At 47.5% G+C, this 22,262-nt stretch overlaps 1 protein-coding gene across 2 annotated transcripts in view; it reads left to right on the plus strand.

Moving 5' to 3' along the window:
- LOC147690098 (sodium/potassium/calcium exchanger 4-like) overlaps positions 1-22,262 on the plus strand; it is a 558,445-nt gene that overhangs the window by 429,036 nt on the left and 107,147 nt on the right. For both annotated transcript variants that reach the window (XM_086937689.1, XM_086937688.1), the window contains exon 11: positions 8,874-9,022. In XM_086937689.1, coding sequence (XP_086793815.1) covers positions 8,874-9,022 — 149 coding nt within the window. The remainder of the gene's footprint in view (positions 1-8,873; positions 9,023-22,262) is intronic.

The raw sequence follows: 22,262 nt of genomic DNA on the forward strand, positions 1-22,262 counted from the left end.
AAACATCCCTTTTTATTATTGCAGTGCCGCAATGTTAAAGGTGGGAGATGCGACGGCCACGGTGGAGGTCTCATCCTAATTCCTATTTTGGGACTGCCGCCTTGCTGGCGGGTGGTCCCAAATAGGAGACGATGGCAGACTGACTGAAGTCCGTCCGCCATTGTAATGAGGGAGATAGATTTTGGAAAGATGACCGTGAGCATTTTTTGGCTCAAGACTTCACAACGGACCGGCAAGCAGTGTGGATATTTGAAATACCAGATAGACATGGTTTCTACAATAGATTGACCACTTCATATGAGAGAAGGGACGGTTTTGTGAACTCTGGCGCCACTCAGGCACCATTCAGGTGTAGCTCAAGGTTGATATACATGACCTTTAGAGGAGTTAATAATCATTGTTCCTTTGCCCTCAGACCGAAAAGATTACAAAGGCTGAAACGCCTCTGCATCGATGACATTCACTTTGGAGGAGTCCTTTGTTGTATCTTGTTATTACATGCTATTATTTTTCTGATCTCTGTCTCTTTAATATGTGCATTCCTGTTGGATCTTTCTCCTCTTCGGTGTTCTCTCTTCTTGCCTGGTATGGCAGTTGCTTGCTAGCCTGGAGAGGGACACCAGCTGATATCTGTAGCTCATAATAAACATCTCATTTTATTATATACTTGTATGGTCGCTGTGACTTCTTCCATACAACATTTTGGCGATGGAAGGCTAGCATTGGAGAAGAAGCTACTGATGGATGTGTTACCAGCTGGTGCAGAGAACCACGCGTGTATCCGGTAACGGAGAGCAAATGACAAGGAGGAGTCTGACTATATTGCTCAACCACTGTACTTCGTGACTAACTTAAATTGTGCCGTGACTGTATTGACTGCACCGGAATCAATCTGGGTGAGGCCAGAGTGAACGGATGAGGAGTCGAGGAAACATGGAGTGAGTACTGTTCGTGTTCATTTAGAACTCATTTTTCGACTTCAGCCACGCCACAGAGCTTCAATGGACGGACCACAGCTGCGTCCACTTCACCTTCAAGAGAACGACGACCCACCAACACCAGCAACAGGCCGCCCGCAGAAGCTGGAACAAGATCACAGCAGACCAGCTCGCCACCTCCCTGAGCCAGCACCCTCCTGCCAGCTCAGCAAACCCCAGCCAGGCCGCCGACAACCTCACGAAGTGGATCAGCAACTGCGCGGACGAACTCGCCCCACTGAGGACCCCGCCTAGCAGACCCGGCAGCAAGAAGGCCCCATGGTTCACCCACGAACTCAAGAGCTCCAAGAAAAACTGCCGAGCCCTCGAGAAAGTCTGGAGAAGGGAACCGACACCGGACAACAGGACCTCCTTCAAACTTGCCACCCGGAAACACCACCAACTGATCCGCGCCGCCAAGAAAACAGCACTCAAGGACCGGTTGGACAACAACGCACACAACTGCAAGGAACTCTTCAACATCGTGAAAGAGCTTTCCAACCCCAGCGCAGGAAACAACGACATCACCCCATCGCAAGACCTCTGCAACTCCCTCGCTTCATACTTCCACAACAAGATCGCGGACATACACAACAGCTTCAACAACCAACCAACGCACACCATGACCGAACAACCACCCCCCACCACCACCCTCCACGCCTGGACCCCGATCAGCACCGAAGACACCATCCGCACGATGAACTCCATCCACTCCGGATCACCGACCGACCCCTGCCCTCACCACGTCTTCAACAAGGCCGACGCTGTCATCGCACCCCACCTGCGAGACATCATCAACACATCCTTCGACACCACCATCTTCCCTGAGAGCTGGAAACACGCCGAACTCAGCGCTCTACTCAAGAAACCAACAGCGGACCCCACCGACCTCAAGAATTACCGCCCCATCTCGCTCCTCCCGTTTCCAGCCAAAGTCATCGAGAAGACCGTCAACAAGCAGATGGCCGCCTTCCTCGAGACGAACGGATCCCTCGACCCCTCACAGTCCGACTTCCGAGCCAATCACAGCACAGAGACCGCCCTCATGGCCGCCACCGATGACATCCAAGCCCTGATGGACAATGGAGAAACAGCGGCCCTCATCCTCCTAGACCTCTCCGCGGCATTCGACACGGTCTGCCACCGCACCCTAGTACGGCGCCTCAGCAACATCGGAATCCAGGACAAGGCGCTGGAATGGATCATCTCCTTCCTCGACGGAAGAACACAGAGAGTCCGCCTACCACCGTACAAGTCAGAGGCCTCCGAAGTCATCTGCGGCGTCCCTCAAGGATCATCTCTGAGCCCCACCCTCTTCAACGTCTACATGAGCCCCCTCGCGGCCATCGTACGCAAACACAACCTCAGCATAATCTCCTACGCCGACGACACCCAGCTGATCCTCTCCCTGACCAACAACCCCGCCGCCGCCAGAGCCAACCTGCACGAAGGGATGAAAGAGGTAGCCGAGTGGATGACGACCAGCCGCCTGAAACTGAACTCGGACAAGACGGAGGTCCTCATCCTGGGCTCCTCTCCCTCCACCTGGGACGACTCCTGGTGGCCTCCCGCCCTGGGCACCGCACCCAAACCGACAGACCATGCACGCAACCTGGGCTTCATCCTGGACTCCTCCCTCTCCATGACCAGGCAAGTCAACAATGTCTCCTCGGCGTGCTTCAACATCCTACGCATGCTACGGAAGATCTTCTGGTGGATCCCCACGAGACCAGGAAGACCGTCACCCAGGCCCTCGTCACCAGCCGACTGGACTACGGCAACGCCCTCTACGCCGGTACCACCGCCAAGCTCCAGAAGAGACTCCAGCGGATCCAGAACGCCTCAGCCAGACTCATCCTCGACATCCCACGAACCAGCCACATCTCCGGACATCTGAGAGACCTTCACTGGCTCCCGGTCAACAAAAGAATCACCTTCCGCCTCCTCACCCACGCACACAAAGCCCTACACGACCAAGGCCCGAGCTACCTCAACAGCCGAGTCAACTTCTACGCTCCCAAACGCCACCTCCGATCAGCCAACCACGCCCTCGCCGCCGTCCCCCGCATCCGAAGAGCGACTACAGGAGGAAGGTCCTTCTCCTACCTGGCCGCCAAGACCTGGAACTCCCTCCCTCCCGACCTGCGCCTGACCCAAGACCACCTCTCCTTCAGGAAGAAGCTGAAGACCTGGCTGTTCAAGCAGTAGCGGCACCCCCCCTCCCCCCCCCCCCCCCCCAGCGCCTTGAGACCCTACGGGTATGTAGCGCGCTTTATAAATGTCACTGATTGATTGATTGATTGATTGATTTTTCTATCCGTGTTTTGAGAAGAACATCGTTTCCTGTGCCATTTTTGGAAAGGACATTGTCAGCAATAGTGAGATTTGGACATTGTCGGCAAAAGAGAGATATTCATTTAGGCTGTAACGCTTACCGGAGAGCACGGCCGGTATTGTGCGACATTCAAAAGGCACCAACGCTTGGCACGAGAGACAGTTCCACGAGAGAACGCTGCATGCAGCCATTGTTGTTGTGCTGACTCGAAGGAACAGCACCCTCTGATTCATCACGTTGCATCCCGACGTTGCGTCCTGACGTATCCTTTACGTGACAGCAGCCATATTTCCGCTTCCTGCAACACGATTGGTTGCTAGGTAACGCGGGACGAGCACGAAAGGGAGACGGATCAAGGGAAAAAAGGATTGGAAACGGCACCGTGAGTAATGATGATTAATTTTTATCTCCGGTGGTTTGCGGGGTTCTGAGTAACTCGCGGAGCAGTGGATTTATTTACTTTTATTCAAAAAATATATATATTGAGTTTTGGTCACGACAAATATTTCGTCAAAGGAACAGTTGAAGCACAGTATAAGCTTACAGTTGAAGCACAGTATAAGCTTACAGTTGAAGCACTGTATAAGCGGAACAGTTGAAGCACAGTATAAGCTTACTGTTGAAGTACAGCATAAGCTTATAGTTTAAGCACAGTATAAGCGTAACTACAGAGATGAAGAGCAATAGTGTAGTCATGCCACCATTGTTCTTACAGCAAAGCGGAGACCCTCCCATTGAATGGGAGGAATGGATTGAGGTATTCGAAAATTATATCGAGGCAATTGATGACAAGGACTTTAGCGCTACGAGGAAGAAGGCGCTATTACTGAGAACTTTGGGGAAAGAAGGACAACATGCCTTTAAATTTTTGTCCCCAGGAACTAATGCAGAGGGAAGGGCCATTACAAATGTGTATCTGGAGGCAAAAGCTCGTTTGAAAAAAAGATACTCTAAAGAAGTGAACATATTTATGGCAAGACACAAGTTCTATACGCAGCCTCAGCGTCAAGGGGAAAGTGTGGACCATTTTGTTACTCGTCTACGGGAGTTGTCGTTGAAATGCAACTTTGGGAACATCAGGGAAGAAATGGTCAGGGACCAGCTTATCGTCCAGTGTGGGAACAAGAAGATGCAAGAGAAGCTGTGGGCAGCGAAGAATCCCTCTTTGCAAAATGCCATTGACATTGCGAAGATTGTTGAAGAATCTGGTGCATGCATGAAGGAGATGGAACGAAAGGATAGTTCGAAAGAGAACGTGTCGTGTGTAGAGGTTGTTGAGGAAGTGGGAGCTGTGGGTGGAAAGAAATCCTATGAGAAGAGTGAGAAGTATGTAGGTAAAAAAATAAATAATGCTTATAGTAATGGTGACTCTTATAAGAGTAGAGACAGAATGTGTTCAAGGTGTGGAAGCACGTACCACACCTCTGATTATAAGAAATGCTTTGCCTTAGACAAAGATTGTTTGAAATGTGGGAAGCGGGGACACTTTTCGAGAATGTGTAAGTCTGTAACTAAAGGGAAGGTTGCGGTCGTACAACAAGAACAAACAGAGGTCACAACGGTTGACAGCGTTGAAGGAGCAAATAAGATTTTGGTTGTGAGTGATGAAGAGTTGGATATGAATCCTAGGAGGAGGGTGAGACCAAAGGCAGTGTTTGAGTTTGATGGAGTGCTAGTTGAGTTGATGGTAGATTCTGGGTCGTTCTGGACCATTATTCCTGTGTGCTTATTTTGTGTGAATTGGCCTAAGGTTGAGCTAGAACCGAAAGACATCAATCCTGGTGGGTTCCAAGGTGAAAGGATTGAGATTTTGGGGTTCATGTCTGCTGTCATTTCCTTCAGAGGAAGATCTGTGAGGGGTAAGGTGTATGTTGCCCAGTCTGGTCCAGCTATATTGGGGTGGGGACACCAGTATGATCTTCATATTGTGTTGAATCCTAGGGCTGATGATCAAGTGATGGTGGTGGATGAAGTGCCTACCCTGTCAATTGTTGATGGGATGCCTGAATTGTTTAAGGAAGAGATTGGTGAGTTGAAAGGCTATGTGCATAAGATCATGTTAAAGCCTGATGCCGTTCCTTTACAACACAAGGTCAGAAAAGTGCCTATCATAGCTAGGGCTGAGGTTAAAAGAATGTTGAGCGAAATGTTGGAACAAGGGGTCATTGAGCAGATAGAAACCTCAAGTTGGATTTTGCCAGTCGTGATCACGACCAAATCTGACGGCAAATACAGATTCTGTATTGATTTACGCACACTTAATCGTAATATCATCATGGATGGGTTCCCTCTTCCCAACATTAATGAGTTGGTGCTGTTGTTGAAAGGTGGTAGATTCTTTTCAAAGTTAGACTTACGGAGTGCCTACCATCAGATCAGACTCCATGAGGAGTCGAAGCATCTGACGGCATTTATCATGTCTGAGGGCATTTACCAATTTACCAGGATGCCGTTCGGGTTGGCGTCGGCAGCTGGAGTGTTCCAGCGGATGATGGGTTCGGTGTTGAGTGGTGTGGAAAATGTTGTTCATTTTCAAGATGATGTGTTGTTGTTTGGCAGAACTAAGGAGGAGCATGATGTTATCTTGAAGGCTGTCTTAAACAAGATGGAGTTGGCTGGGTTGACTTCGAGGAAAGATAAATGCAAGTTTGCGGTGGAAGAAGTGGAGTACCTTGGTTATACCTTGTCAGCGGATGGAGTGTGGCCAAAGCGTGATTTGTTGGAATCCATACGGAAGGCACCAGCACCTGTTGATAGGGATCAGTTAAGGTCGTTTCTCGGTCTCATAGAGTATTACGCAAAATTTGTTAGGAATTTTGCGGACAAAACAGAGAAAATAAGACTACTACTCAGGAAGGGTTGTAGGTTTAGTTGGGGGCAGGAACAGGAGAGTGCGTTCGTTGGTATAAAGAAAGAGATTTGTGAAGCTGGTATCTTGACACCTTTTGATACTAAAATGGAGTCCATCTTGACTGTTGATGCAAGCGGAGTTGGCTTGGGTGCTGTGCTTGCACAGGTTCATTCTTCTGGTTTGAAAACGGTAGCGTTCGCATCCAGGTCCCTCACTGTTTCGGAGAGGAATCACTCCATAATAGAGAGGGAAGCTCTTGCTGCGGCTTGGGGGTGTGCTTATTTCAGGATGTATCGGTGGGGTTCTCTTTTCAGGATACAGACTGACCACAAGCCCTTGGTGAGGATATTGTCGTCGGGTGGAGCAGGGAAAGGCTCGGCGAGGTTAGCAAGGTTGACTGCAAGAGTATCTATACAAAGTGGAATATATTCCAGGATGGAAGAACAATTTGGCAGATGGTTTGTCAAGACTTCCGCTACCCTGGCAGGAGGTTGATCGGACTTGTGTTGAGTCATCTTTGTGTGAGGGTTCGGTAGCACCTGTTGGCGATGTTGTTGAGTTCTGTTCAGGTGCAATAGGGAAGGAGAAGTGGGATGAGTGCATGGCTAGTGACAGTGTGTTGCTTAAGGTGAAGGAGCTGATTGTTAAGGGTACAAGGCGGGAGAGCACTCTTGACTGTGCTGTCAGGCCATTTTGAAGGTGTTAGATGAACTGTCTATTCTGGACCAAGAGCAGAATATACTAATGAAGGGTGACAAGTTTATTCCCCCACAAGATTTGAGGTTCACCCTGTTCAAATTGGCACACGAAGGCCATTTGGGTCAGTCGCTCACCAAAAAAAGATTGAGGGAATGTTTTTGGTGGCCGTCAATGGATCAACATGTTTCTGATTGGGTTGAGAGGTGTTCTGATTGTTTTGAGAGTGAGAAGAGGCTAAAGTTGGGCTGTCAGGTACCTCATGGATCTATTGAAGACCCTCTTGCTCCTTGGTATTCTGTTTGCATGGATTTTGTAGGTCCTTTCAATGGTCTTACTGTGGATTTAAGATTTGCCCTTGTTCTGATAGATGTTTATTCCAGGTGGTTAGTTGTCAAGTTTTGCAAGGAGATAACCACTAGGACGGCAATTCAGTTGTTGACGGAGATTTTTAGGGAGGAAGGGTTTCCTTTGAAGCTTATTACAGACAATGGGACTCAGTTGACCTCTGAGGAAATGAGAAGGTTTCTGTGTGCCTGTGGGATTGTTCATAGTAGGACGTCTTTTTACAACCCACAGGGTAATGGAATGGTTGAGAGGGCTAACCGCATGGTCAAAGGCGCAATCCAGATGGCTATGGCGACTGGTGGCTCAGTGAAAAACATGGTGGAGGAGTTAGTTTGTGCATACCGCAGGACCGAAAATTATTCAAGTGGAATGGTTCCTTTCACGGTAATGAGAGGTCGCCTAGCTGCCACAAAGTTAATTCCTGCATGGATGAAGGAGTGTGTGAGTTTGGGCAATCCAGGTGGTGTGAAGAAAGCTGTCGAATCTCACAGTATCAGGGTCAATGAATTGGTCAAAGTGAAACCCGGGCGGATTTCGGGTGGTTTGACTAAGTTTAGGGGGCCGTACAAGGTAAAATCGGTTCATGAAAGGTATGTTGTTTTGGATAATGGTGAACACTGGAATCTCAGAAGAGTGGCTCTTTATAAGAGACATACTGATGCAGGTGCGAGTGATGCGTTTGCTAGTGGTAAAGTGGTGAGTGATGCTTTTTCTGAGAAGGGTGGTGGCTCCACGAGCAGAACTAGGAGACCTCCTTCTTATTTGCGGGATTACTATTGTGATGACCCTTAGTTTATTTTCATTTCTTTTCTTTTCTTTCTTTTCTTTCAGATGAAGGAATGAGGATATGTTGTGTCTTGTTATTACATGCTATTATTTTTCTGATCTCTGTCTCTTTAATATGTGCATTCCTTTTGGATCTTTCTCCTCTTCGGTGTTCTCTCTTCTTGCCTGGTATGGCAGTTGCTTGCTATCCTGGAGAGGGACACCAGCTGATATCTGTAGCTCATAATAAACATCTCATTTTATTATATACTTGTATGGTCGCTGTGACTTCTTCCATACAACATCCTCACTAATTTTAAATGAGTGAGATATAAAAAGCGTTTTTTGACACAAGAGAGCTATGTAAAGGTGCATTTTTTTGCCTCTGTGCACACATCTTTAGGCTACCTCCGAGAGGACCGCCCAAAATAAATGGATAGACACTAGTTTTATATATATTTCTTTACGTACATTTGTATGTCTTTCTACAAATTGATTGTTATTTTGTTTGTTTGAAGATCGGTCCCATTGTATGTGTGCCTTACATTAATTTAGGCAATATATTTCTGTAGGATTAAAAGAGTAAAGTAAGGGCAAATGAATGTTCCCTACACTAAAATTAAAAGCAACACATTAAATCCTCTGTATCAATGTTCTTCTATACATGATTGTATCTCATACTCAGATATAGGAGGGTGAGTTAGGTATACCCCTTAGGTATATATAGGAAACTTCATGACGGGCAAATTTGATAATAGGGGTGTCATTTCATTTGTATATGCGAGTGTATCATTATAAGCATTGGCATTGATTTGATCAATATCAACAGATGTATGCCTAAAACTTGCCCAACCGAAGGTTTAACTCTTCTATAAGTAATCAACTTGTTTCTTTCCAACAGGTGAGCCAAAACCGATATATAATGGCAAGGATTCTGTGGCAGTAGTGGATGCGATCATTTCTTCCAGTCCTTCAAAAATCCAATTTCCAGACACCGGCTTACAAATTATGATCACCAACAATTTTGGACCAAAAACAAGATTAACAATGGTAAGCTGGTTTATAAGTAATAAGATGAGTTTCCTCTAGAGCGTAAGCATTGTTTGCTAGGAAGTGACTAGAAAAGGTTGGGAGGAGTGCCCTAGTTCTGAAATAATTTCATTAAATCAGTAGATTTGCCATTTTTGCATTTCGAATTCGTGGTAAAATCTCAGAATGAATTAACCACTATCACTTTAGAAAACTCTAACGTGTGTATAAATTAGCCAGCTTAGTAGATAAATTGCTTCTCCTGATGGCAGAGCTCAGACAGCAACCTTGCAGTAAGAAATGCCTGAACAAAGGAGTCAGAGTTCAAGACGAGAGAAGGTGTTTTATATGGTTAATATTCATATGAAAAATAATTGCTTAACGGCTGACTTAATGCATCACAAATACATTGATTCCATTACTTTGACCTACCATCACCATGCCTTTATTTGAGACACCTATAATTACTTTGACTCAGTTTCTGACACATACCTTTACTTAGCCATTGCATGTGGATTCAACATCTAAGGTATGTAACCACAGTTACGAGTTACAAAGCTTAAAAAGAACTCATTCAATCAATCCTATGTCTTGCTAAGCGTGATTATTCACCCGTAAGGGTCTCAAGGTGCTGGGGCAGCTGCTGGGCCGAGAAGGCGCTGTTGTTTATTCAAAGGGGCAGGTCTTGAGGTCTTTCCTGAAGTGAGGCAGTGACGGTGATTTCCTGAGGTGGACTGGTAGTGTGTTCCAGGTCTTTGCTGTGAGGTAGGAGTAGAATCTTCCTCCAGCTGTGGTCTTGCAGACACGTGGGACAGTTGCCAGGGCCAGTTGGGCAGAGCTGTAATCTCTGGTGGGTGTGTGGAATGAGAGGCGGTGATTGAGGTACACAGGTCCCACGTCATGTAGGGCTTGGTAGGTGTGTGTGAGGAGCTTGAAGATGATTCTTGTGTTGACTGGGAGCCAGTGGAGGTCTCTGAGGTGGCTGGTGATGTAGCTGCAACATGGGATGTTGAGGATGAGTGTAGCTGAGGCATTCTGAATGTTCTACAGTTTCTGAGGAGTGTCTGGGTGATGCCAGCATAGAGTGCATTGCCATTGTCAATTCTGCTACTGATGTGTGCGTGGGTGACAGTCTTTCTGGAATCTGTGGGGATCCACTTGAAAATCATTTGGAGCAGGTGCAGTGTGTGGCAGCAGGGTGATAAGACAGCTCTGATCTGGTGGCTCGTGATGAGCGAGGAGTTCAGGAGTTCAGTACCTTGCATGGTCTGTGGGTGGGGGGAGTTCCAAACACTGCGGGTCATTAGGAGTCATCCCAGATGGAGGGGGTGGAGCCCATGATGAGAACTTCGGTCATCTCTGAATAGAGCTTCAGGCAGCTGTTCTTCATCCAGGTGGCAACAGTGTTTATCCCATTCTGAAAGTTGTTCTTGGTGACTGAGGGTTCGTTGGTGAGGGAGAGAATCAGCTGGGTGTCATTGGCATAGGAGACTATGTGAGTCCGTAGTTCCATACAATGGTTGCGAGCGGGCCATGGAGAGGTGAAAATAGTGGGGCTCAGGGAGGAGCTCTGAAGCACTCTGCAGCTGATCTCTGTGGGTTCTGAGAGAAACTGAGGTAGACTGACTCTCTGTGTTTGGCGGGTGAGGAAGGAGCGGATCAATTCAAGGGCTCTGTCACAGAAGCTGATGTTGTGGAGTCTTGCGCATAGGGAATGGTGAGAGACGGTATCGAAGGTGGCAGAGAGGTCCAGGAAGATGAGGGGTGCAATCTTGCCTCGGTTTGAGAAGGGCACAGATGTCATCTGTGGCAATGAGTAGGGCGGTTCTGGTGCTGTGGTTGCTTCAGAAGCCAGGTTGGGAGATGTCCAGGATGTGGTTGGCTTTGTTGAACTCAGAAAGTTGGCCGTTGATGGCCGCCTTTTTGATGACCTCGGATGGGAAGGGAAGAATATAGATGGATATGACGTTCTTGAGTCCCGTCGTTCAGCAGATGGTTTCTTCAGAAAGGAATTGATCTCTGCATGTTTCCAGTCTTCCGGGAAGGTGCTGGAGTAAATGGAGCAGTTGATGGTGCAGCAGAGTTCGGGGGCGATGGTGGTGGCTGCTCTGTTGAAAATGTGATGCAGGCAGGGGTCCGAGGGTTTCCCTGGAGTGGATGCTCTTCATGATCTTGAGGGTGTCATCTACGGTGAAGGGAGTCCAGTTGAGCAAGATCTGCTGTGGTCCGCATCATAGGGTGCAGTGGTTGTGGGTGGGTTGGGTAGGTCATGAGCAACGATGCTGTCGAAGCTGTTTATCTCCTTGATCTTTAGGTGGAACTAGGTGCTGAGGTTGTTGCAGAGGTCTTGGGAAAGGGGATGTCTTCTCGAACATTTAAATACCACTTGGGACCAGCTCACTCCCCAGGACACCACCACCATCAACTGCATTCACTCAGGAACCCTCACAGACTCACGCCCACACCACACGTTTTACTTTCTCAGCTCTAGGAGCAGCAGTGAGTTCACCACTCTCTTCAACTCCTCACTGACCACCCTATCTTTCCTGAAGACTGGAAATATACTCTTTCTTTACACTTACCTATGAATGGTCAGGCTTCACTCTAGACCCTTCAAATCAATTAAGTTCCTGAATCCTTCCTTTACCAACTGCCCTTCCTGAGCCACAAGGGGCCACATACCTCAAACCAAATGCCTTTGTTTCTGCTCCTGGGCAGTTTTTGCACCTCAGTAAGGGGAGGGCACTGACTTGAGGCAGCTACTGGCTTGCTAATGCTAAATGTTAATGTGTCCTGTATAGTTATCAAACATCCAACTTCAGCGTTGTAATGGGCTTTTAATAAATATTAGAAAAAGTGATTGGGTCATTTCTGTATCTTACTTCAAACTAAAGTTACAAAAATCAGTGTTTTATTTGAACTTTAGTTTTTGACATAGATCATCCTTTACACTGAAAACAGCTTTTGAAGGCCAGTCACTGTAGGACCCCGCTAACATAGCATTCCTACATTTTCCACCTATAAATACCAGAATCCCTACAATGTGGGCTGCAAGACCACTTTGGGTGACGTATTTCATATTTAAAAGTAGGGTGTGCCTGCAGGTTTAAGAGCTGTTGAAGTCACACAACACAGATAGGCCTGAAGCCACGTTTTTGCTTGTCAGCCTAGTGGATGGCCCAATATGTCTAGAGTCCACAGCTAACATTTAACTTTCCATGTATTTGTATTTGTCTGCACCATACACTATGGCATTACTGGATAGTTAAATATGCCAGTTGAGGAATAGCCTATTCGGACATGTTTTAGGAATCGGAGTACATGCACTGAGGAGTGGACATCAGTACCCCAATCTGCAGAGCCAAAAGAAAATACAAAACAAGGCAGCAAAAAACAACTTAAATGATAACATATTGACTCCTAGTTGTCATTTAAGCTATGTATAATGTTACATTTTAAGGTTAGTTTTGGGGTTATGATTTGAGTTAGGGTTAATGATAAGAAGGAGGCTAAAGTGATAATGTTGAAGTAATTAGGGTTTTCAAGTTAGGAAGATGACGCCAAAGCTAAAAAGATGGAATTGATTGTTCAAAGTAATGATTTTGCATGTGCAAATGCATATGGAGTTGAAATGATGGTGAACTGAAGTAAAAGTGTTTTGATAATAGTGGTTGTTAGAAATGGGGGTTTTTAGTTGGTACCTTTGTCCAAGTAGGGACCCCTGCTTCTTGCCAGGGTAAAGGGGATACACACTTTAGATAACCCCTGCTCACACGATTAGTAGCTTGGCACGAGCAGACAGGCTTATCCCAAAGGCAATGTGTAAAGTATCTTTATCTAAACTTAACAAGACCAAAAAAACAAAAATCCAACATATAAGTATTAAGAAAAGTGACTTTCAAAAGGTTTTAGTCAATAAAAAACTATTGATGCGTGCTTTCTTGAAAAAACAAAGAGATGCTTTGCTTCCTAAGAGCTTTGTGGATGTGATGCGACAGTTGCTCTGTACACAGCGAAGCGTTGCGTCGGGTCCGGTCTGTAGGGGGATGCGATGTGTCGATTCTGAGATGACTCCAATCCATGGGTGATGCGTCGGGGAAAACTAGCAGCACAGGGACAATGCTTGGAAATCCGGGGATGCATCAGCGAACGATGCGGCGGCGTGGAGCGGTGCTGCATCGATTTCTTCAGCCTCAATCCATCGATTCTTGCAGCAGTGACAGGTGCTACATCGGTTCGCGCAGCGGTGCGGGGAGATTCTTCTCGCACCACGGCGTTGCATCACAAAAACTCTTCTAAGAAAAGGTATGTGTTGATTTTCTTGTTGTTGAATTTCTTTCCAGCTCCCAGGAGCAGAATCAACCTCCAGATGCTCGACACAGTCACAAGCACTCCTGGTAGGTCAGAACTCCCAGCAAGGAAGTTCAGGGGAGCTGGGGTAAAGAGTTGTGTTCCTGAGACTTCAAAACAGGAGGCAAGCTCTACTCAAGCCCTTGGAGACGTTCCTCATGCAGGGTACACAGCACACAGAAAAGTCCTTATCCTTTCCTTGGCAGAAACAGCAACTGCAGGCCAACCCAAGACACAACAAAGGCAATACTTTTCCTCAGTTTCTCCAGCTCTTCTCCTTGGCAAAGGTTCCTTTTGATTCCAGAAGTAGTCTAATACTTATACCCAAAAAATATCTTCTATTCAGGTGCAAGGGAAATCTCCCCCCACCACTTTAAATGTAGACCGGTCCTATGCAGGTGCTAGTGAGATCTCATCTCCCTACTCTGATTGCAGCCCGGGTCTATTCAGCCCAGCCCTGCCTCATTCAGGAAAGGCAGGACACACACACATCAACCCCCCGTGGCTGTCTGAGAGAATGCACCTCCCCAGACCCTGTCACTCCAAAACCAGACAGTCAGTAAACAAATAGGCATGTGCACACTTGTTGGCTAAGCAAGAAATACCTACTTTCCATACTTTCAAAAAGTGGAGGGGCAACTACTGACTCTAGATGAGAGGTGCAGGGAGAGAGGTTTCCCCATGGTAGAAGTCCTGGTAGGTGAGTATGGATACCGCCCAGAAGAGTGTGGGTCGAATGACAGAGACAGTCAGACCCTGTCTTGCCATTCTCAAGAGGGTGGTGTGGGGTACATGTGGGAGGCATTCGATGGTAAGCTATAGGGTAGCTTGGTTACCAGCTGTGTAGGACTGTGTGATTCAATTGTTGTTGAAGAACATATTTTAAATCCCTGTTTTCCAGAGCTATGCCAACTCCTGATGGAGTGTGAGTTCTCTGACCCCAGGGAGCTCACACTGGAGGCAGACCTTTCAGTGGATTCCAGAGGGTCTGAAGAAGCGTTTGAGGTGGTAGGGGAAGGTTGTGTTGGCCCAGATAGGTCCCAGAGTAAAGGGACGGGTATAGGGTCCCATGTCCTGTCTCTGAGGAGAAGGAGTGGGAGTGGGCTGTGTCCCGATGTGCCCAAAACCCAGTCTCAAGTCCTGGTTGGTTCCATGAGGGACCACCAGGTGGCGGGCCTGGTCTGTACAAGGATGCCATCCCCTGAGGGGATCCCAGGGTATCAGGTGAGCTGCGGGAGGCTCCTGTAACTAGCTTTTAACCAGATCTGGTGTCTGGCAGCACCTTTCCAGTTGGGAGAGGGCATGAGTCCAGAGAGGGGCGAGTGCCCAGTGGGAGGACCAGTGGGTCATGGGTTGCCAGCTCTGAGGTAAGAGCTCCCCAGTACTGACCCTGGTGAGGCCACGTCTGGCATGTGGATATTTATGCTCTGTCAGGTGGACAGGAGGCTGGAGACCTGCACCAGGGAGACTTTTGTACAACTCCAGAGGAGAGTGTTTCCTTGGGGGAGAGGGGGTTGGTGTACTCCCCCACAAGTCAGGCACAGGTCCAGCCCAAGGGTACAGACCCTGGTTTGAAGGCCAGGTTCAGGGTGTCCCCCCTGACCTGGAGGAAGGAGCGACTGCTAACAGTGCCCCTACTGTGTTGTCCTCTGGGGGCATCGCTACAGGTGGGAGGTTGCAGGTACCCAGTAGGGTGAGCGGGAAGAGGGCAGCCTCACCCCTGACCTCTGCCCAATCGAAGGGTACAGATCCTAGGCTGTGATCCCAGTTGCAGGACAGAACCCCTGAACTGGTGGGAAAATTGTGTAGGACACCTGACAATTTTCAGGTGGGAGGGTGCAGAGCACCAAGGAGGAGGTGGTGTGTGAAGGCCCACCCCAGTCTCCTGTCCATCCACTGAGTAAAGGCCCAGGACTAGTGGGTCAGTGTCAGGATTCCATCCCTGACCTGAAAGGAGGGAGAGTGGACAAAGGGTGCCAGGTACCTCTGGCTACTGCCCCCCCCCCCACTCTCTGACACCACAGAGGTTAGAGAACCCTGAGAGGTATAAGGCCTGGTTCTCATCACTAACAACTGTCAGTACCCACTGTGGCTGGCTGTCCTGGTGGACAGAGTGGCCCTGTGGACAGCAGTCACACCCCAGGGGTGGACTGGGCCACACCACTGTGTTGGCCATGGGGGTACTGTCCACTTGCTGGGACACTCCTTTAAGCAAGCTAAGCTTAAGTGCTGCACAGATGTCGTCTACAGGTGAGGAGGAGGGTTCCCCATGGATTAGCTTAATGGGCTCTCAGAGTATGGACCGAGGGATCCAAATGGGTTCAGATTGGTGTAGAACTGAAATATGCCCCTGCAGTTGCGGGTCCGGGTGCATGTTCTATCACCCCAAGCAGAAGAGCCCATTAAGGTATTTATTAGTCTACCCTGGCTTTAGGCTGGAATGGGGTTGTGTTGGACTTGGCCCTTTTTGCAGAGTCATCCCAGAACTTCTTGCCTTCCTCTTGTGTTTGTTTTTACCTGCTTTTGTTGGTTTTATGACTCTGGGCACTTTACCACTGCTGATCAGTGCTAAAGTGTTAACGTTTTCCCTGTACATTGTGTTCATAGATTGGTGATTCCATGATTGGCATATTTGATTTACTGGTAAGTCCCTAATACAGTGCACTGCTGGTGCCCAGGGCCTGCACATCGAATGCTGCTAGTGGGCCTGCAAAAACCACAGTTGATGGACAGAATGCAGAACAATGTCATACATTTACCCCAGTACAGAGATCTGGGCCTAAATCCATCGTTTTTTGGCACTCCACACCACCCCAGTTCAGACATGGCCATATGCAAATCAGTCTGACCCTGTGCCTAATGGGAACAGTACAGCCCGAACTGCCAAGCCATGCCTTCCCTGGACCGGAAACAAGCTTCCGAGGACCGGTTTCTGGCATTCCAGCCGTCTTCAGCCCGGCTTGCTTGAATCCAGTGTGTGGGGGGCATGGGACTCACGTCTGAGCATACCCATCCCACTCGGGGGGACAAATGCAATAACCACAGTTGATGGAAAGAATGCAGAACAATGTCATACATTCACCCCAGTACAGAGATCTGGGCCTAAATCCATCGTTTTTTTGCACTGCACACCACCCCAGTTCAGACATGGCCATATGCAAATCATTCTGACCCTGTGCCTAATGGGTACAGTCCAGCCCGAACTGCCAAGCCATGCCTTCCCTGGACCGGAAACAAACTTCCGAGGACCGGTTTCTGGCATTCCAGCTGTCTTCAGCCCGGCTTGCTTGAATCCAGTGGTGTGGAGTGCATGGGACTCACGTCTGAGCATACCCATCCCACTCGGGGTGACAAATGCAAAAACCACAGTTGATGGACAGAATGCAGAACAATGTCATACATTCACCCCAGTACAGAGATCTGGGCCTAAATCCATAGTTTTTTTGCACTCCACACCACCCCAGTTCAGACATGGCCATATGCAAATCAGTCTGACCCTGTGCCTAATGGGAACAGCCCAGCCCGAACTGCCAAGCCATACATTCCCTGGGGGGAAACAAGCTTCTGAGGACCAGTTTCTGGCATTCCAGCTGTCTTCATCCCGGCTTGCTTGAATCCAGTGGTGTGGAGTGCATGGGACTCACGTCTGAGCATACCCATCCCACTCGGGGTGACAAATGCAAAAACCACAGTTGATGGACAGAATGCAGAACAATGTCATACATTCACCCCAGTACAGAGATCTGGGATTAAATCCATCGTTTTTTTGCACTCCACACCACCCCAGTTCAGACAGTCCCTTGCTCACTTTGCCACTGGATTCAAGCAAGCCGGGCTGAAGACGGCTGGAATGCCAGAAACCGGTCCTTGGAAGCTTGTTTCCGGTCCAGGGAAGACGTGGCTTGGCAGTTCGGGCTGGACTGTTCCCATGAGGCACAGGGTCAGACTGATTTGCATATAGCCATGTCTGAACTGGGGTGGCAGAGTGGGCTAAAGAACGGTGATGGATTAAACCCAGATCTTTTGACTGGGTGTGAGTGTTTGATTGATTCAGATGCTCCGTCCATCACCACCCCCTTTTGTACCGCTAGTGGGCCTGCAGCACTGATTGTGCCACCCAAAAGAGCAGCCTGTAAATGTAAGTGTCTGTGTGCAATTTGGAACTGCCATTTCGACTTGCCAAGTACACCCACGTACCAGGCCTTAACCTTCTATTTTCTTACATGTTAGTCACTCCTAAGGTAGGCCCAAGGTACCCCTGTAGGCATGATGCAGTGTATGTGAAAGGTAGGACATGCCCTGGTGTGTGTGGCATGACCTGATAGTGAATGACTGCCAATTTCATTTTTCACTATTGCAAGGCTATCTGTTACCATAGGATACAATGGGGAGTTTGCTAGTAACATCTTAGAAACATAACTACCCCTGGAAACAAGGTAGGAAAATAAAGTTTAGGATGCCTGAATGTAAAAATGCATCTTTCAGTGAGGGTGATTTTTACCTTCTGTGTTTAAATACCACTTTTAGAAAGTAGGAATTTTCTTGCTTAGCCATCCAAATGTGCCTCTGCTGGGATATATATTGACTGTCTAGCTTTAGAGTGACGTGGGCTGGGGTTGCATTCTCTCAGACTGCCACTGGGGGGCGGATGGTTTGATGTGTGTACTGCTTTTCCTGAATGAGTCATGGCTGGGCTGAATAGACGTGGGCTGCATTCAGAGTAAGGGCAGGATTTCTCACTAGCCCCTGAATAGGCCCGGTCTGCATTTAGAGTGAGGGGAGGAGATTTCCCTTGTACCTGAATAGGCTGCCAGCACCGCATCAAGCACCATCTCACCCTGCAATGCGGGGCTTGACCTCACCGACTCCATCAACGAGCTGCTGCTTGCACCAATCCGTGAGGACACCACATGCTGCAACGCTTCCATCTCACATCGTAACAGCCACGATTGCCCCGACCAACTCACAGCAGCGTGTTGGCCTCAGCAAGAAAGGTACTGTTTCCGAATCTGTCGCCGCTTTAGCTGACTGGTATCCACGTGGTTGGCTGGAATTGTTAGACTCTGTCGTGTTCAGTATTGTACTAGCCCCAGAAGGAGCTACCAAGTTGGAGGAACTGTGTTTCAACGTTATTGGGGTCCCACAGGGTTCCTCACTGAGCCCCACGTTGTTTAACATCTACGTGAGGCCGCTGGCTGAGGTTGTGAAGCTCTGTGGTATGACCATGGTGTCGTACGCAGATGACACCCAGCTAGCGGTCACGATCAGCGGGGACTCTGGGGTGGATGCCCCAAGATTCAGAGAAGGACTCAAGGCGGTGGCTGGTTGGATGACGTCCAACTGTCTCCAACTAAACGCCAAAAAAACGGAGGTGATGATCTTTGGGAAGCGGACGGACCTATGGGGAGATACTTGGTGGCCCTCTGAGCTGGGGCCGACCCCCACTCCGGTTGCGGAGATCAAAAACCTTGGTGTTTGGCTGGACCCTTCCCTCAACTTCGTTGGCCACACCAAAAGGACGGCGGCTTGCTGCTTTGGCATCCTGCGCAATCTGCGCCCTGCCCTTAAATACTTCGATGCCGCAACTCGTCAATTGGTGGTGCAAGCAACGGTTTTGGTGCGATTAGACTATGCCAGCTCCCTTTTTATAGGATTAAACCAGGCTGAGTTAACCCGACTTCAAAGAGTGCAGAACGCTGCGGCCAGAGCGATCGTAGGTCTTCCTAGGTTTTGCTCGGCCGGTCCATCTTTGCGAGCCTTGCATTGGTTACCCGTTAGGCAGCGGATCCACTTTAAAGTTTTGTGCCTTTCCTTCAAAATTCTGAAGGGCCTATCACCTCCCTTACTGCACCAACTCTTGCGCCCTTACATCCCGGGCCGCACTCTGCGCTCGCTAGACCAAGAATTAGCGGTAGCCCCTCGGTTCAAACTCAGTCGGGTGGGGGGTCGCTCTTTTAAGGTGCGGGCAGCCGCACTCTGGAACGCTCTCCCTTTGAAACTCCGGACCTTTGGTGACCTGCTCTCCTTCCGCAAGGCCGCTAAAACTCATTTATTTTCTGAGCTTTGTTAAATCCTTCACTCCCCAATTTCCTAATAATTATTTCTGTTCCCCAGTTGTGTTGTGTTCGCCACCTTGTATGTGCGCCGGGACGCTCCTTCGCTGGAGCAGCCGTGCGCAATACAAATAGCACTAACATAACATAACATAACATAACATTCCTGCAATTTAAAGGTTATTTTACACAGAAACTATTTTTTATAGTATTGTATGTTGGATTATCATGTCGTTTTTGGTCTTGCTGGTTTAGACAAAGTTTTGCTTATTTTTCTAAACTGGTGTGGTGTCCATTTGTAGTGTTTTCACTGTGTTACTGTATGTATGCACAAATGCTTTAGACACTACCTCTGAGATAAGACTGTCTGCTCGTGACAAGCTACCAAGGGGGTGAACAGGGGTTATTTTAGAAGTGTATCCCCCTTACCCTGACTAGGAAGAAGGGTTCCTACTTGGACAAAGGTACCTACCTCTGCCAATTAGAGACCCCCATTTCTAACAGTAGCAGTCTTAGGTTGGCTCAAATAAAGCCAACTATAGTGCAACCCGGATAAAAGAGAAATCTTGTTGTTAGGGATCAACCCTAATCCAAGTTGGGATGGTGCCTGGCCCAAAGATGGACGGCCCCCTCTTCAGCCCCCCACCCTGGCAGCTAGAAAACAGGGAGTCACCTTTGATAAGGAACCTATCTTTTAAGACCCTGTTCTACTCAGTTGTAAGAAACTGTATGTGGATTCTCAAGGCTCTCTGGAAATTCCTCCCCCTTCGTCCATGGGAAGCCTGCAAAACAGTAGTTCATGCTACGATCATCTCTCTGATGGACTACACAAACGCCTTTTACCTGGGTTTAACTGCATATTTAATCTGGTGACAAGTGGTCCAAAACGTGCCTCCACTTCAATTTGCGAAAAAGTACCCCCAGTTCATCCTACCGCACCAAACCGCACTGGCTCCCTGTTAATAAAAGAATAATCTTTAAAGCACTCACTTTAGCAAACAAGACCCTGTGTAACACTGGTCCCTGTTATCTGAACAATAGAATCACAGAATACCAGCTTTTGCAGAAATCTACATTCCAGTCAGGTCCACCTCATAGTAATCCCCCATTTTGAAAAAACTAGACGTGGTGGGCCTTATTTTTTAGTATAAATTACCAAAATCTGGAACTGCTTTCCCTTTCAACTCAGAAGCACAGAAACTGAATCCGCCCTCTGCAAGTCTCTAAAATTCTATCTGTTCAGCAAATAATAACTTATCTCACTCACTCCTCTCTATATCTCCTCCTTGGCAGTGCCAGACTCTAAATTCTGAGTAGCTGGTCCACTATATAAATATCCCCATCCATTAATTTATTCATATATATACAACTTAAAAATATTAACACATCAAATTCAAAACATTAAATAAATAACCCAAAAAACAAAACAATACATTTACTAACAATATTATAGAAAATTATGCATACAAATGTATATAAGTATATGTACAAATATTATAAGATTAAACAAATAATAATATTAGATATATTTAAACAATATTAAAATAGAATTGAAGTCTAGGAATAATAGATATACTATTCCCTCTCCAATACTATTCCCTCTCCAGTCTGTGCAACAGTAAGGAAAAAGTTGGACTTCAGATAGGTAAGATTTAATATTGCCACTCAAGTCTGTGTAGTATTAGGGACTTGTTGGATTTAGGAGGTGTAAAATGTACTATTCCTATTCCAATCTGTGCAACAGAAGGGAAAGTGTTGGATTTCAGATAGGCCAAATATACTATTGCCACTCCAGTCTGTGCAACAGTAGAGAAAATGTTGGACGAAGGAGGGGTAACAATTAGGGCCTATTACGATGTCGGGCGGAATAGGACCAACCGACCACCTAATCATGATGCGACTGAACACTGTTCGGTCGCATACTTCAATTCCTCTTTGGGAGCTTGTGTTATAGCCTTAAATCAGCCATAAAACAAGCTCTCATAGAGGAATGAGAGTCTATGTTCATCTCTGCACGTGTGGCAGGCACCTCAGTGTGCCTGTCACATGGTGCAGGGATGAACAGTGCCCCTCATACCCCAACCAGAGGTCGCAGAGGCAAAGGAACCCGGCGAGGAGCCCCCATACTCGCTCTTTGACAGGTTTTCCATGTCGGAAAGCCTGACATGGAAAGCCTGCCGGAGACCTAATATCGTAATCCAGAGGGAGGAAAGGTTGCACTTTGGGATTGCAGGCCGGCCTCCAACTGGTCGATGGGCCCCTTGAGCCTGTGGGAAGCCAGCCGGAATAACCGTCCGGTTTAATTTCCGACTGCCAGCATTGTAATGGGGCAGTCGGAAATTAAACTGAGATATGGCCCGTAAAAGCTCCGACCAATGGTCGGAACCTTTTCTGCCACACTGTAATCGGCCCAACTGTATTCCAACTCCAGTCTGTGCAACAGTAGGGAAAGTGTTGGACTTCAGAGGTGTAACATTTACGATTCCCACTCCAGTCTGTTCAACAGTAGGGAAAGTACTTCAGTTCAAACACATAACATATATGAAACATAACCCTATTAATTTATAACCAACATAAAACTCTTAATAAGAAGTTAGCTAACTAAGCAATATATATATATATATATATATATATATATATATATATATATATATATATATACATATATATATATATATATATCTCAAACACACGAGTTTGTCCCTCACTTGAAAGAGCCCACAAGCAGGTAGGTATAAATTTCGTCTTTAATGGGTAGATGACATCGTCGACAGAGAAAGCAAAGTCCTGATTCAAATTGCTGCAGCCTGACGCGTTTCATGCTCTCCTGAGCATTTCTTCAGAGGCTAGTGAAAACT

The sequence above is a fragment of the Lissotriton vulgaris genome, chromosome 9 (genome assembly GCF_964263255.1).
Source record: "Lissotriton vulgaris chromosome 9, aLisVul1.2, whole genome shotgun sequence".
NCBI classification, from domain to species: domain Eukaryota; kingdom Metazoa; phylum Chordata; class Amphibia; order Caudata; family Salamandridae; genus Lissotriton; species Lissotriton vulgaris.